General features: G+C 48.4%; 1 protein-coding gene across 1 annotated transcript in view; it reads right to left on the reverse strand.

The window, feature by feature from the left end:
* Positions 1–17,070, reverse strand: part of TBX4 (T-box 4) — a 114,732-nt gene that overhangs the window by 19,576 nt on the left and 78,086 nt on the right. Inside the window, exon 6 of the mRNA XM_015416436.1 lies at positions 6,037–6,189. Within this exon, the coding sequence (XP_015271922.1) occupies positions 6,037–6,189 (153 nt within the window). The remainder of the gene's footprint in view (positions 1–6,036; positions 6,190–17,070) is intronic.

The raw sequence follows: 17,070 nt of genomic DNA on the forward strand, positions 1-17,070 counted from the left end.
CTTCAGTATTTCATTCCCTTTCATGCTAGTTTATACATTTGGCAAGCGTTTTGGTTTTCTGCCTTTCAATATTGTAGATTGATTTATTGTGTGTACACATTCTAGCACAATTGCAGTATTCTCTGTGTGTCATTAATATCCTGCATAATGCTGAGAAATGCATACCTATTGTGTGTCGGGGGGGGGTTCTGATGAGTGGAAACGGTGGTTGTGATAATAATCATGGACTGAGTTTTCACAAGGGAGAAGGACATTCAAAACAGGGACTTGGAGGTGTCAACGCAGCGGGGAAAAGAAAGGCAAAACGATCCTTGCTTATGCCTGTGAAGACAAGTCTGGAAGGCTGTGGACAGGTCCCCTGAACTTCTGCATGCCCAAAAGGAAGCCTGAGCAGGGTTTTGGTGCTTCGTAGCTCTTCCCCCTTGGGATAAAGCAAACAGAGGGTCTTCCGGGCTGCGTCCTTCCACTGCAGACAGCCCGGGGGGCTTACTTAGGGCTCAGCGGGTGCCTTGAGGGGTTTCTGTTAATGTCTGAGGATTCGAAAGCATCTGCAGAGCACTAGGGTGGGGGTGGGAAAAGACAACAGTACTTTCCACAGAGCTGAAGACGGTAAGGTAGAAACATCCTTGTCCACTTTGCATACACGCCAATAGGGTCTCTAGTCTAGAAGAAGTTGCAGGTTTTCACAGAAACCTGCAAAACCTATTTGACCAGTGGCAAAAGAATTAAGGATGTGAGCAACAAGAGCTCTGTAAGACCACCTATATCTCGGGGGTGGGGGAACCTTGCTGACCCATCAATTTTCTTTTGATAGCCAGCAGAACGTAGTGGTTAGAGCGTCAGACTAGGCTCTGGGAGACCCAGGTTCAAATCTTGCTGGGTGACCTTTGGCCTGTCACGTGCTCCCTCAGTTTAACCTACCTCACAGTGTTCTGAAAGTAAAGTGGAGGAGGGCACCGTGGTGCTGCAGGCTCTTCTGGGGCCCGCTGCAAAGAAAAGGAGGGTATAAAGAAACGAGTCCCACTGGGGCAGCCTTTCCTGGGTGGGAAATGGCAACGCCAGCTCTCTTCTGCCTTCCTCATCTCCTCTCATTTGGTCGAGGTACCGAGTATCAGATCCAGAGTTTGTCACAAAATGAAATTAGGTCTTCCCCAGCCCTCCCAAGGCAAGAAACATTCCTGGTCGGGGAAGGAACGCTCAGCCCAGAGCTGAGAAGCTGCACATATCTGGGTCATTTGTGCAGAAATATGACCCCCTCTGTAATGCTGACATTTTAAGTGGGACCTTACGGTGATCTCTCTCCATAAAGCCACTGGGGGGGGGGGAAGGCTGCTTCTGGACAGCTTCACTTTTCAGCTGACAACGTTGCCAGGGACTCGGCGCATTAAGGACCCGGCGAGGATCAGCATCCTTATCATCGAGTGCTGCGCTCTCGGTTCATTTGAAAGCGCCTTTCCCTGCCTTTCCTTTTCCTTCCCATGTACTCCCTCCCCTCCCAATATCTGTTACGCGGCCTTGCCAATTCTCCAAGTCCGGGAGCACCACAGAAACCAACAGGAGTTCCGGGCTCTAAGTTTCCAAGAGTCAAAGCTCCCTCGGTCGGGAGGCCTGGACTTGGATCTAGCTGTCTTAGCTGTCACATTTAGCTGTGTCTGCTGGTTGCTGAGAACCCTTTCCATATTTGTCAAAGTCTGATTAATTTTCTGCATTTGCTCCAGCAGAGGGCGCAGAAGATCGCTCTCCTGTTGAGTGACAGCTGGCTCAGGGACCAGGGCAGGGTACCGTGCCACGCAGTCACCTCCCAAAGCAGCCATTCTCCCCAGGAGAAGGGAATACATGTCTCAGATAAATAAATAATACACAAAGAACTTATTTAAGTAGTCTGGAGATCGGCTGTAATTCCAAGCAGTCTCCAGCTCCCACCCGGAGGTTAGCGGTGCTAATTCCATCCTGCACAGCCCACGAGAGGTCCAGGAGAAGTCACCACGCGTGTTTGCACATTTTCTGCCAGGCTTTAAATTTCTGCTTCAAGCAGCTACAGGTTTGTTGGAGAGTTCTGTGTGGTTTATTCAGGCTGGCAGTGGCTCTCCGGGGTCTCAGGCAGAGGTCTTTCCCGTCACTGCCAGGTCTTTTTTCAGTGGAGATGCTGGGGATTGAACCTGGGACCTTCCGCATGCCAAGCAGAGGCTCTGCCGCTGAGCTACGGCCCCTCCCTATTGAAACCTCCTCGCTCTAATACAGACTGGGTACCTGTGGCCCAGTGTAAATTGCAGTAGGCTGTGGAGGCTGTTGGGTTCCACGGGGCTGCAAATGGACTCTTGTGCACGCATGAATACACAAATACACATGTACACACAGAGAGAGAGAGAGTGTAGTGTAGAAATCGTCAATGCAGATCTTGTTTTCAAGCCCATCATGGCTGTTCACATCCAATCAGACCAACGCCCCCCCCCACACACACACATACAAAACGGATGCAAATCCACCACAAGGACAAGAACTGTACACTTTTTGTGTTTTGCTTTCTCCGATTCTCTCTCGCACGCCCACTCAGCCCCCTTTCCAAAAAAACCCTTCTTCCCCTTCATGTTCTGACCGCAAGGCAGGCTCTTAACGCAGCTTTTATAGTAACATTCCTTGTATGTCTCCCTAAATACATATGCCGTAATTACTTTTCACTGTAGATTTATGACTGGGCTTTACTAGTCATTATTAGGTTTGCTTGCTGTTTTGAATGACATCTGAGAGTTTATGGTCTCTGATTCATTAGTGACTGGGCTCACCATCGACTGCCAAGATGCCTTTTAGAAAAAAAATAGACCCCCAAAAAATAGAGGGAGGGAGGGAGGGAGGGAGAGTACACTTTCCTTCCTCTCTTGAGCTGCATCCTCTGAGCTTTGGCAAAACTGTCCTGAGCTGGTGTGTACGTGCCTGTCGCAACACATCAGCTACCCGACGACCAATCCCAACATTTCAACCACCTTTAGGATCCAAAGAACCGCCTTTCTGGATCAGACCGAAGTCCATCCAGGAGAGCATCCTCTTTCTGCAGCTTCTGGAAGCTCACAAACAGGCACGGAGAGAAATTGCTCCTTCCTCCCCCCCACCCCCACCCCCTGCCTCAGCCTGTGTGCTGGGAGGTTCTCTCCAGCCATCTCAGCTAATAGCTGTTGATAGACTAATTCTCCTCCCCGAAACTTATCTATGCCTCTTATGCAAACCACGGAGGCTGGCGGCCATCCCCACATTCCGTGGCAGAAATCTTTTTTGCATTAATCATGTGTTGGGGGAAGAATTAGGGCCTTTCGTCTCCCCTCAGCCAGCTTCAGTGGGTTGGGCCCCACAGCCTAGGATCAGGAGAGAGGGTAAGATGTGTTCCACCCAATGAAACTGATTGGCAGCCAGTTTGGTATAGTGGTTAAGTGCGCGGACTCTAATCTGGGAGAACCGGGTTTGATTCCCCACTCCTCCACTTGCAGCTGCTGGATGACCTTGGGCAAGCCTTAGCTCTGATAAGAGCTGTCCTTGAAAAAGAGCAGTTTCTGTCAAGAGCTCTCTCAGCCCCACCCACCTCACAGGGTGTCTGTTGTGGGGAGGGGAAGGGAAAGGAGTTTGTAAGCCGCTCTGAGACTCCTCTAGGTAGTGAAGGGCGGGGTATAAATCCCATCTCTTCTTCTTCTTCTTTAAATAGTAACCGCCCAGTTTCTGACCCCCCTGTCCTCTTTTATAGTAAAAAGAGAGAGAGAGATTGCAAAGTCTCGTAAGGAGACAGATGTATAGATATAGATGCAGATATCCTTACGAGAGACCACAATCTGCAAGGCTGCCTGTAATGCATAGGGTTGCCAACTCCAGATTGGGAAATATCTGGAGATTTGGGGGTGGAGACTGAGGAGGGCGGGGTTTGGAGAGGGGAGGGGCTTCAATGGGTTATGATACCATAGAATCCACCTTCCAAAGCCGCCATTTTCTCCAGGTGAACTGGTCTCTGTTGCCCAGAGAGCAATTATAATCCCAAGGGATCCCTAGCTGGCAACCCTAGCACATCTGCCATTTATTTTAGGGGGGGTGGTGGCAGCTCCATAGGTTTCCAGCACCATCCCCTCGAGCCTATGCCATCCACGGTTCTCCCTCATCTCCCGCAACCATGATCTTCCCTCTTGTACCATCATTAATCAACCTTAGGCAAGATGCCCATAATTTCAGCTCTCCCCTCCCATAAATGTGTTTGCTGAGCCCTAAAATTAAAATTTCATCATTGCAGGGGAAAGCAGGAAAACTCACACGAGGTGAAGGAACGTACTCCGTGAGTAGTAAGAATATATAAATATATCAGAGGAATCTATGCTGGAGTTGGAGGCCCTTCACACTTGCTTGTACATTGAGAGGCTGTGATCCAGGCAAAAGGAAGTATTTCGAAGTCCCATGAGAAGGAGCTGAGTGTCTTCTTGACTTTCCCCACTGAAACCAAGGGGGACTAAAATTGCCAGCAGTTTTCCCCCCAGAGCAAAACTTTAAGGCAGCATGGTGTTATAAATATATCAGAGGAATCTATGCTGGAGTTGGAGGCCCTTCACACTTGCTTGTACATTGAGAGGCTGTGATCCAGGCAAAAGGAAGCATTTCGAAGTCCCATGAGAAGGAGCGGAGTGTCTGCTTGACTTTCCCCACTGAAACCGAGGGGGACTAAAATTGCCAGCAGTTTTTCCCCCAGAGCAAAACTTTAAGGCAGCATGGTGTGCCTGGGAGACCCATGTTCCTATGCCTGCCTAATGGAAGCTTGCTGAGTGACACTTTCTCAGCTTACCAAACCTCACAGGGTGAGGCTGAGGATAAAATGGAGAAGAGAACGATGGAAGCTGCTTTGAGTCCTCAGTGGAGAGAAAGGTTAAATGAAGTGAATTATAATAAGCTAAATAAAAATAAAGAGAGCATGTGATTTTGCCCCCAGACAAGTCATCAGAAGAACACCAAGAGACTGCAGTGTTCCCTCTAAACTGAGTTGGTGTGAGCTAGCTCACGGTTTTTTAGCCTCCGGCTCACACATTTCTGCCTTCGCTCAGGAAGGAGGGCTCCAAAGCAAATGGATTTATGCAGTAGCCAAATAGCTGGCTCACAACTTTAAGGCCAGTAGCTCACAAAGTAGACATTTTGCTCACAGGAGTCTGCAGCTTAGAGGGAGCATTGCAAGAGAGTACCCAATAAGGATAGCAAAAGGTCTTAAAGCTTTAAAATGGCTTTCTTAAGGTGTTACAGTGGCCATAGGGTGTAGCAGTCAGAACACCAGACTAGGATCTGGGAGACCCAGGTTCGAATTCCCTCTCTACTATGGAAATTTCCTGGGTGCCCTCGGGCCAGTTACACAATCTAAGCTACCACACAGGAGGGTTGTGAGGATAAAATGGAAGCGAGGAGAATGATATAAACTGCTGTGGGTCCCCACTGGGGGGGAAAGTACGGTGTAAATGAAGTAAAATAAATAAAATTTAAAAATATATGCAAACGCTTGAAATGGCCTGCTTCAGCACAACAAGCTAGAGCCTGAGGTAAACCTGTGGCACCACGTATGCCAATAAAGGCTTGTCAAATGTAACCTGTGGCACCTGTAAGGTTTCCCCTGCCATGCGTTCAGTGGACAGAAGATTTACCTCAGGAAAATGACATGGCAGGGGGTGGGGGGAGAGACCACCATTCCACCATTCAACCTCCTTTTGAATCCAGCCCACCTCCTAAAGCTGCATGGGGAATCTAGTTTGGTCCCAGACCAGACTTTTGTTCCCTCTAGCTCAACAATAATAATGTCTCCTTTGGCCACAGCTCTCCAGGGTCTTGGGCAGACAGAAGTCTTTCTCCGCCCTTCTGCCCAAAATCCAGTCAAACCAGATATGGCAAGGATTGTGCCCGAGATTTCCTACATGATGCTTTTATAGTCGGGTGTTTCTTCTGGAGGCTCAGAGTAGAAGGTGCTTCCACCTCACCCCATTTTTTAAAAAAACAGATAAATCAGATTTACTCCCGGGCTTCTGGGCAGCTTACCTTGTGGTTCTGATAGGAGGTGACGGAGATAAAGGACGTTTCTGGAAACACGTGGGTGCAGAAGGCCGTGTTCTTGGAACCGAACGCGTTGTTTTCGTCAGCTTTCACAATATGCAGCCTCGGCTGGTATTTGTGCATCGAGTTGAGAATGATCTAGGGAAGGGGGGGGGTAAGAACTATTAAGAATCAAAGCAAGCCTGTTTGACTGGACTAAGCCACCGGAGACAGGAAGGCAGTTTAGGAACAGTTAAGTTCGTCTGAGAGCCTTGTTTTCAAGGGTTCTGTGGTTTGGTCTGCATGTAAATATTAGAGAGAAGCGCTAGAGGCCTGCAGCTGGGTTTCGTGACTTCCTCCAAACAATTAGCAAATGGGCTTCCTCGGCTCTCCCCTTAGCCATCCCCCCTGTGCACCTCTCTGCTCATTTTCTCGCCTGGTTTTATTGATACCATTTCATTTCCGTCCTTCCTTTCTTCCTTCGTTGAACTCTAGAAAGTGCGCAAGGTACGTGTGTGTGTGTGTGGGGGGGGTTCCCGTGATCTCACCTCCTCCAGCCATTGATCATACTGGACCCAGGATCACTTCAGAGCCAGTTTGGTGTAGTGGTTAGGAGCGGGGACTCTAATCTGGGAGAACTGGGTTTGATTCCCCCACTCCTCCACGTGCAGCTGCTGGTGTGACCTTGGGTCAGTCACAAGTTCTTTCAGAGCTGTTCTCTCACGAGCAGTCTTTGAAAGAACTCCCTCAGCCCCACCTACCTCACAGGGCGTCTGTTGTGGGGAGGGGAACGGAAAGGAGATTGTAAGCCACTCTGAGACTCCTTTGGGCTGTGACGGGTGGGGTATAACTCCAATCTCCTCTTCTTCAGAAAGACTTCCTCACCCCAGCATGTGACCATCTTTGCTTCCTCCCCTTCTTCCAGTTCTCCTGTCTCAGGCCCTGCTCTTATGGGTTGCCAGTCTCCAGATGGGGCCTGGAGATCTCTCAGAATTATAACTGAGTAGGGTTGACAGCTCTGGGTTGGGAAATACCTGGAGATTTGAGGGGTGGAGCCTGGGGAGGGCAGGGTTTGGGGAGGGAAGGGGCCTCAGCAGAGTATCACACCATAGAGTCTACCTTCCATAGCAGCCATTTTCTCCAGGGGAACTGATCATGGTTGGCTGGATATCAATTGTAATAGCGGGCAATGCTCCCTCTAAACTGTGGAGTCTTGTGAGCAAACATTCTACTTTGTGAGCTACCGGCATTAAAGTTGTGAGCGAGCAATTTGGCTCCTGCATACATTAGTTTTCTCTGGAGCCCTCCTTCCTGAGCGAAGACAAAAACGGGTGAGCCAGAGGCTAAGAAACTGTGAGCTGGCTCACACTAACTCAGCTTAGAGGGAACGCTGATAGCAGGAGACTTCCAGGTACCACCTGGAGGCTGGCAACCCTACTACAGAGATCAGTTCCCCTGGAGAAAATGGCTGCTCTGGAAGATGGACTCTATGGCATGATACCCTGCTGAGGACCAGGGGCAGATCCACCATGAAGCAGACGAAGCACGTGCTTAGGGCACCAGGGCCAAAGGGGGCACCACAAAGTTGGGAAAAGGGTGAAAAGCTTAGTTTGTACAGTCTATTGTGTTATCATATGAATAAATGTATGTGTTGCTGCAACCTGCATTGTATATCTGGTCAGACGGGTCAACAACTAAAATGGACTGGGAGTCAGTGTGGAAAGGAGGGGGGGCACCAAGATTGGTCGAGGCGGAGGGCACCCGTGAGCCTTAATCCGCCCCTGCTGAGGACCCTCCCCTCCAACAAACCCCGCCCTCCTCAGGCTTGACCCCTCAAGTCTCCAGGAATTTCCCAACCTGGAGCTGGCAACCCTATCCCATAGCTACCATCACAATCCAGACTCTACCCAGGAGTCCTTTTCCTTCAAAAGATGCTTGCAAGTCCAGCTCACAGATCTCTCACCAGGGCTACCTGAGGTCTAGCACGACTGTTTTAGAGTCCAGGGTAGTACTATATGTGGAATGACGGACCCATTGACACATGGATGTGTACATCTCTACGGTACTGGATAACTATCTGAACAGATTCCATTTAGAAAGTATTTTTTGGATGACATACAGAAGTTCCGTCCTCGACAACTGCTCTGTAGTACCTCGGTTCATACATTCAGGTGGGTCCCCGTGTTGGTCTGAAGCAGCAGAACAAAGTTTGCGTCCAGTTGGCACCTTGAAGACCAACAAAGTTGGGGGTTGAGCTTGGCTGGTCTTGGGGGTGCCGCTGGACTCAGGCTCCAGGCTTCCTTCTCGGTCTGTTTGTGAGCTCTCGCATTTGTGTGCTAATTTGCTGCCATCCATTGTTCTTACTGCCTTGATCCAATCTCGGCTTCACTTACACATCTTAACTCTGACTGGTTATTCCCGATGCTTACACACACACACACACACACACACACACACACACACACAAACATCTTCGTGTTTGTAAGGCTTGAAGGAATGTTGTTTGCATTTGTCTGCGGAAGTGTGCTTGCACACGAAAGCTCACACCTTAAATAAAACTTTGTTGGTCTTAAAGGTGCCCCCACTGGACCCTAGCTTTGTCCAGTTCATACATGTCAGCCTTGACTTCAGTCACGCAGATTTGTAGGGGACACCCACTCCGTACGGAATTGTGGGAATTAAAGGGCAAATCCTGGAAAGTCCGGGCACCTCTGAAAAGGAGAGGTGCCCCATTGATCCATTCTGCTCCCCTTCCACTCCTCTGCTTTGGCTGTGCCTGTACTTGATGCTGATGGATGGCGGAGGGGGGGTGGCGGGGGGAGGGAGGGAAACCAGAAACAGAAGCCCTGTCGTCTCTAGATGGATAAGGCTGCACCATAACGGCACTTTAAAGCTCCTTCTCATCAGATTGCTTATAACTCTGCCCACAGTAGCAGCTGCATCTCATACCATTTAAATGTAGTTTTTATTGATGACATTTTCCAGATCACACATACACACACACACACACACATCCCCAGCAGGAATGAGAAACTTTGTGGCATTTTATCAGCCTTCCGTGGGGTTCGCTTTAACTCTTTGTCTACTGTCGGGTTTCAAGGCTTTGACCACAAAAGGGAGAGGGAGGACTAAGTTTTAAGGTTATTTTTCTTTCATCTCTTGGTTGCTGGAAGAAATCAAGGACTTGGGAATTGCTCCGAAGTTTGGCCACTGAAAGCATCGCGCACTGCAATTAATTTGGTACTTGCTTAAGTTCAGGCTTTCTTTTTTTAAAAGTGAGATTCTTCAAGGTGAAGATCATTAAAGCATGCCATCATGGTGTGTGATGCTTTACAGAGCAATTTATATCTACAAAGACAGGTCCCTGCCCCCAAGGAATTGGCACAATGTAAATTTTAATAGCAGAGGAGATAAAAGGAAGAGGAAGGAGGAGGAGAAAAGTTATAAGGGATGAATGTGAGTGTAGTTGCTGGTTTAGGAGTCCAACTCTCTTCTCGGCTCAACAGTGCGATCCGAAACAGAGTTACACCCTTCTAAACCCATTGACTTCAGTGGATTTAGAATAGGGTGTAACTCTTCCGGGTTTCTACTGTAAGGCCACTGTAAGTCTGAGAGCTGGTGTAGCCCAGTGACAAAGCTGCGACCCAGGCTGCTGACAGTTCAAACCTCACTTTGGGCGCAAACTCCGCAGATGGCTTTGGAGAAGTCAGTGTCTCTTCAGCCTCAGGTGCCATCTGCAAAATGGGTGCAATAATAATGGCTTACTGGGTTACAGGCAATGTTGGAAAGAATGAGGAGCTGCCCTGTGTGGGCGGGCGGGGGGCGGGCAGGCCTTGCATCCCACCGCAATTGCCTCTGCATTCACAGCGGCAACGGGATGAAGCGGGGATTCAGTCCCCGTGTGGCCCTGGGAACAGCCACAGCTTCTATACGCTCCCAGCCATGTTTATCCCTACCCAGTGTTCCCTCTAAACTGAGTTAGTGTGAGCTAGCTCACAGTTTTTAGCCTCCAGCTCACACATTGTTGTCTTAGCTCAGGAAGGAGGGCTCCAGAGCAAATCGCTGTTTGGGGCCAGGAGCAGCCTAGTGGCAGTAAATATACTAAGATTAAAAACAATACTAATTATCATTGCTAAATATACAACCGACAATTTTTTAAAAAGTCAGCAAAGGGCTTTCACTGCCTCTAAACGTGGAGGTTCTAAATATCTCTCAAGCTGAATTCTGGTTCCTCATCTTAGGGGTGTGTTTTTTTTAAGTCGCTAAAAGGTTGCAAGGCAGTTCCCCCACGAAAAACTCCATAAAACTTGCATCACACTTTGGCACCTCTGCTTCTCGCTTCGTCTCCCGCTTGCCCCCTGCTTCTTGTAAGAAGTGAGTGGTCTGAAGCAAAGCTCTGGGAGCTCCAAAGCGGCCCCGGGAGAGTCAGGCGCCCGAATCCCGTTTGGGTTTTACTCCAGGCTGGAGCCACTTTGAAGATCTCAAGCTGAAGTCTCTGGCTCCATCCACCGCCTGCGCTGCTTTTCGCACAGAAAGCACCTTGAGAAGCGAATAAAATTGAAACAAATACGCTGCCCTCCAGGCTGCCCGCCTACAGTCAATATAACTGAGAGGGGGGAGGCCCAAAAGGATATTTTACAGAGACTCCGAAAGGTACAAGTGTGACCCATAAAGCTGTCGAAGGTTTTGGGTTTGAGCCACTTGGCAAGAGAGGCAGAGAGGGAGGAGGGAGATAGAGGCAAACTCCATTTAAGCCGCCCCAGTGTGCCTGTGGAGTCCTGCACGGCCCGTCCCATTGCAGCCGATTACAGATTTCATGGCTATCGAGGGATGGGAGCTTGCCTGCTAGGGGGTTGATGCCAAATAGCTTCGTGGAGGGGGGGGGGTGTGTTTTGCAGGCCAGCAGCCATGAAAGGAAAGCGGCTTGGGAGCTGCCGGAGTAAAAAGTGATTAACAGAGAAGTGAGAAACTTGCAGCGCTGAGATAACTTGATTTCAGGTATGGCTGTGCAAGCCCACCTTTACCGTAATTTAGGCTGTCAGTTAGTAGTCAGTGGCTAGGGTTGCCAGCCTCCAGGTGAGGCCTGGAGATATCCCGTTTTTGCAACTGATCTCCAGATGACAGAGGTCAGCTCCCCCGGAGAAAATGGCTGCTTCGAAAGGTGGACTCTATGGCATTGGACCATGCTGAGGCCCCTCCCCTCCCCAAACCCCGCCCTCTCCTGGATCCACCCCCAAAGTCTCCAGGTATTTTCCCGCAGGGCCTCTCCCCATTTGTCAAATTCATACCTTCTGTCAGGCAAACTAGACTCAGTGGCAGTGGAGCCACGATCAGACAACTGGCTAGGCTTGTCAACCTCCAGGCAGGGCCTGCAGATCTTCCAGAGTTGTGATTTATATCTCCTGACCGATTCTACCTTGTGAGCTACTGGCATTAAAGTTGTGAGCGAGCAATTTGGCTACTGCATAGATTAGTTTGCTCTGCAGCCATCCTTCTTGAGCGAAGACAAAAAAGTATGAGCCAGAGGCTAAAGAACTGTGAGCTAGCTCACATTAAGTCAGCTTAGAGGGAACAGTGCTCCTGACTGCAGACATCGGTTTCCCCAGAGAGAACGGCTGTTTTGGAGGGTGGATTCTATGAGGCCTCTCGCTTCCTCAAAGCCTTTCCCAGATTCCACCCCCACAATCTGGAGCAGGCAACCGTAGATTACCCCCATTGTTTAAAAAAGCTAACTAGTGGCAGTCATGCAGGGAGCCCCAAATCCCACCTCCATAAATGCTTCCATGTTTGTGTTCCACAAGACAGAAGCACAAAAGCTGCCCGTTGGACCCTTTCCTCTTAAGCCACCTGTGAATGTGATTGTTACCATCGCTCACGTTCGGTAATTTTTAATAACCAAACGTCACGGCTCAATTCCAAGGGAGCTTTATGCAGAACCACCAGCGTCTGGAAGGTGGTTTGTGAAGGTTTTCAGCACAAGCCGAGGCAGTTAAAGAAGTAGGTGATTGTCCGGCCGCAACGACATCATGGGAAAATCGCAAATGGTGCTGGAGGCTGAGCGTGCCAGCCCTTTTCCAGTAAGAGAGAGTGTGCCAGGATCCAGCGGCTTCCTTGGCATCTGCAACTCTGACGGTGGCTGTACAGAGAGACCAGGAACAATGCCCTTTCGTTTGCAGGGGATCTCATCAGTCCAATCTTGCACTCCGGGAGAAGCGGGCCTTCCTATTGGGGGACTCAGAGTTCAAGAAATCTCAGAACAGACAAAAACGTCGATCGGAGACCACACCACTGTGTTGTGCCAAGCAAAGAGACAACCGGGTTCTGGTACTGCCACTTTGTCGGCTGTGTTTGAGCAGACAGTGGGAGTCAAAATGACTTAATATTGGGTGTGGCTGGCAAGAAGTGGCCTACAAGGCAGAGGCCCTGCTTGTTTTCCTCTTCCTCAACCCTGTATGTGTACATATTGTGTAAACAAGTAGGTAATACAAGTAGGTAATGTGGCACTGGAGTTTTACAAATACTGTGGATGACCAAAAACACAAATAAATGGGTTTTAGACCAAATCAAGCCTGACCTCTCCCTAGAAGCTAAAATGACTAAGCTGAGGCTATCGTACTTTGGTCACATGATGAGAAGACAAGACTCACCGGAAAAGACAATAATGCTAGGAAAAGTTGAAGGCAGCAAAAAGGGAAAGAGGATGGACTGAGTCAATAAAAGAAGCCACAAAGGCCCTCCGTTCGCAAGACCCGAGCAGGGTTTTAAACACAGGACGTTTTGGAGATCATTAATTCATAGGGTCGCCATAGGCCGGAAGTAAATTGGTGGCTAACACACACACACAGGTAATACACACACCATCACAAAACTCCATTATTGCCTCCTCACCTATAAGGCTAACCCTGGAGCTTTCTACGATTTGTGGAAATTTTGAAGAGTAAAATAAGATCTCCTCCATGAGGCAGTTTTTCGGTATGCATCCTTTTTGAGTTACAGAGAACTCTTTATGAGACAAAACAGAAAGGCAGCCAGATAGACTTTAGAGGTGTCTTAACCCACCCCCGCCTCATCTCCCCTCATAAGTCCATTTCGCTGAGCACGGATGCATTACAAAGTCAAAATTTCTGGTCGCAACCTTTGAACCAACCTCTGTCCAAGAGTGGTAGGTGTTCTGGATCTCAAAAAGTCCATCGTTTTTTTGACCAGGAGTCATAAGAACATAAGAACATAAGAGACGCCAATGTTGGATCAGGCCAAAGGCCCATCCAGTCCAACACTCTGTGTCACACAGTGGCCAGAAATACCAGTGCCATCAGGAGGTCCAGCAGTGGGGCCAGGACATTAGAAGCCCTCCCACTGTTGACTCCCCCAAGCACCAAGAAGACAGAGCATCACTTGCCCCAGAGCCCCTATCTATACCTTGTGGCTAATATCCACTGATGGACCTCTGCTCCATATGCTTATCTAATTCCCTTTTGAAGCCGTCCATGCTTGTAGCCGCCACCACTTCCTGAGTCATTTTCCTTCATGTAACACAAACTATCCCTGAAGCCTCCATAGAACATATTGACTTTCAAGTAAAAATTTGGGGAGCTGTTTTAAGAGAGCTCCCAGGTTCTCCAGTGGCATCAGACGTCACGTGATACAATGGCTGTCATAGTGATTCCCTTGTTTGACAAACAGATAGTGGCATGCAAGCCCCATAACTTCCTTGCTTCTCCCAGGGGACTGTAACACTGAACTGTAATCCTCTTTTCCAACATGACTCTCTCCTTTTCTAATGAGCGAGCCACACCCTTCTACTTCCTCACTTTCGGCAGTGAATGGAAATATGATCAGCACATTCATTGTATATATCCAGTAACAGAACTGGGAGAATAGCTGATTCTTCGTACAGCGATAAATAGTATCTAGAGGAGCCTCCTGGCTTGGAGGTGGCCATCTTTGAAAGGGATGGACTAGAGGAGAGGAAGTTGTCCTTAGCATATTCCTAGAAAGGGCACATTCCAAGGTGAACTTCCAAGTAATCCTTCCAGGGGTCATTTCATAGAAAAAGAGGTGCAGGAGCTCATTAGCATAACTCATTAGCCGCCCTGAGCCTTCGGGGAGGGCAAGATATAAATAAATAAATAAATAAACTTATTTGCATATGCCACACCCCTGACATCATCGGAAGTGTGTCAGAAGGCAACACCCACTGCTCAGGCTCCACTGGACTGTTTTGGATTGCTAGCTGGGGGGAAGGAACGCACAGATCTGTGCAGAAAGGAAGGAAGGAAGGAGAGAAGGAAAGAAGGAGGGAAAAGGAGGGCAAGAGGGAAAGAAAGAGGGAGAGAAGGAAATAAGGAGGGAAAGGGAAAGAAGGAGAGAAGGAAAGAAAGAGGGCTGCTTCTTGCTCCTCGTGGTCCGGGGCTGCTGGGCTCTTTACTGTCAGAGCTCCACTCCTGTGCACTCCTGCAGGAAATGACCCCTGCATCTTTCTGTATGCTTATCTCCTATGCAAGAGCAAAGCTAGATCAAAACTCCAGCACCTGGTTTGCAGTTGCCAAGAAGTCCCAAACTGAAGAGTCTTCCAGAAACTGGATCTGTGTGCAAATCACTGCACCTTCTCCATACCATGTGGACTTTGTGGGCAACTCCACCATCTCTCTGTCTTACTCCACTTCTTCCCTCAATGACCTTTGCCTACTTCTATGTAACTTTCCACTTCCTGCCAACAGGTCTGGAACGTCTCCTACGAGGAGCTTACAGACTTGGAGCCCAACCTTTATTCTTGCACCACTGCTTAGTCCACCAAGACCTCTTTGTGATCCCCAATCAGGGCTTGCCCAAGAGTTTTTGGTGCCTTAGGCAAACCGTGATCTGAGAAGAAGTGGAGGTTTGTATACCCCGCTTTTCTCTCTCCTTCCCTTCCTCTCCCCACAACAGGCGCCTTGTGCAGTAGGTGAGGCGGAGAGAGCGCTGAGAGAGCGGTGGCTGACCCAAGGTCCCCCAGCAGGCTTCAGGGGGAGGAGGAGGAGTTCTCCAGATCAGAGTCTGCTGTTCTTAAGCACTATATCATGCTGGCTCTCTACATACATGAGAAATACAATAATTGATATTTTCGTAACATAAAAAAGAGTGAGAGTCCAGTCGTACCTTAGAGCACCTTAAAGACTAACAAAAGTTGTGGCAGGGTAGGAGCTTTCGTGAGTCACTGCTCAGTTCTTCAGATACAGCTAGAGAGAGAGAGAAAGAAACTCACTTCTGTCTAATTTGGCACCCCTTAAATCCCAGCACCCTGGGCAACCCCCTAGCTTGCCTGCAAAGTCAAGCTGGTCCTATCTCCATCTCCAGCATACCTGCTGCCTTCTCTTCCCAGCACCCCATTTTCTGCTCAGATTTCTCTCCTGGAATCTGACCTCAGCTTTCCTTCTGTACTAGAGATGTATCTCATTTCCTCAAATCCAGTGTCTCTTTTTGGATGCACATGTGCAAGGAATAGCTGTCTGATTTACAGAGGTCCCTTTGAGGCATGGCACAATATGATTTCGGAGTTCCCCCTCCCACTGGAACATCAGGAACTAGCCATCCTTGGAACAGGATGTTAGATGGCTGCCAGATGAGTAGAATGTCAGGGGCACAAAGGGATGTCTTCTCTCGTAGATTGTAGGTTGGCATCTCTCTTGAATCATCTGGAATAATTCTCTCTGGGATCACCGTTCTGCATCGCAGTTGGCACACAGTGATCGGGACTGCACAGATTGGTGGATTAATTGCTGGTAAGTTCTTGGCCCAACCTTTTGATTGGGCCAAATGCTCCCTAGGTCCCTCCCACCCATTCCGATTCCAGACGCATCCTTTGATTCTTTCTGACATCAGAATTATTTTCCTGGACAGCTTGTCATTGCTAAAACAATCACACTTGTGACAGATCCTTAGTGCCCTTTCTTGAATTGCAAGAAGCACCAACTTATGATGCAAGCAGTACAGGCATTATACACTCAGTTGGGTCGATGTGTTGGTCTGAAGCAACAGAACAAAGTTTGAGTCCAGGGGCACCTTTAAGACCAACAAAGTCTAGTTCTGGCTAGAAGCTTTCGTCTCCATGCGTGCACACTGTAATGTATTCAATAGCTGCCATTGAATGCATAACAATATGTGACCTACTTAATTGACTTGCCATGTAAAGCTTCATCCTGGGCTAGGATCCAAATCCATCCAATCACATTGCTAGCCCAGGAAGACCCAACCAATCACTGGTCAGCAAGCTCCCTGAGTGGGAATGTCCGTGATTGGTCCTTATGTGTACAACCTTATTGGTTGATAATTGTATAGTAGGCGTGGCTACATTAGCCGGGAGAGTTTAAAAAGGGAACAGCTTTAATGCAAAAGCTGTACTGGCTATCAGATGTTGATCCGTGTTGGAGTTGTGTTCGAGTTGTTGAATAAAGCTGAATCTTTGCTGAATCACTCTCCGACTACTTTGTTAAGCGAGCGACTTAACACACATGAAAGCTTATACCCAGAATTAAACATTGTTGGTCTTCAAGGTGCCACTAGACTCAAGCTATTATATTTATAGGTGATTTCTGTTTACAGGTGAGTTTGTGAAAACAGATTAGTGTTTTCGTGGAGCGGCATTTTGAAGAATGGAGTCTAATTTTTTTTTTTTTAACGGTAGTTCAGTAACAAACATTAAAGAAATCTGGCATTACTAACAGATGCATTTTCGTTGTGTCAGCAATTTTGACTTATGTATGGTTCGAAAGAGTTTTCCCTTTTTCCTCGTCCAAAGGTGTGTGTGTGTGGGGGAGATGGCTTCCAATGATCTGAAGCCCAAAAATATGTCAAAACAGTAAAGCCTGTTTGATCCCTTGCTGCCCCCAGGACATGCTCATAAATCAGGGGAGTTTGTCAGGCCGATTATCTCTGTGCATGTAAAGATTTTGAAATACATAAATTAATGTCTTGCCCTAAGAGGGGAGATTTTGCTTTTAAGCAGAGGTGGCTTTAAAAGGATGTCTGAAATTTAAAGGGTGATAAAATGTTTGTTCAGCC

The sequence above is a fragment of the Gekko japonicus genome, unplaced genomic scaffold, assembly GCF_001447785.1.
Source record: "Gekko japonicus isolate JY-2015 unplaced genomic scaffold, Gekko_japonicus_V1.1 scaffold1851, whole genome shotgun sequence".
Classification (NCBI taxonomy): Eukaryota; Metazoa; Chordata; class Lepidosauria; order Squamata; family Gekkonidae; genus Gekko; species Gekko japonicus.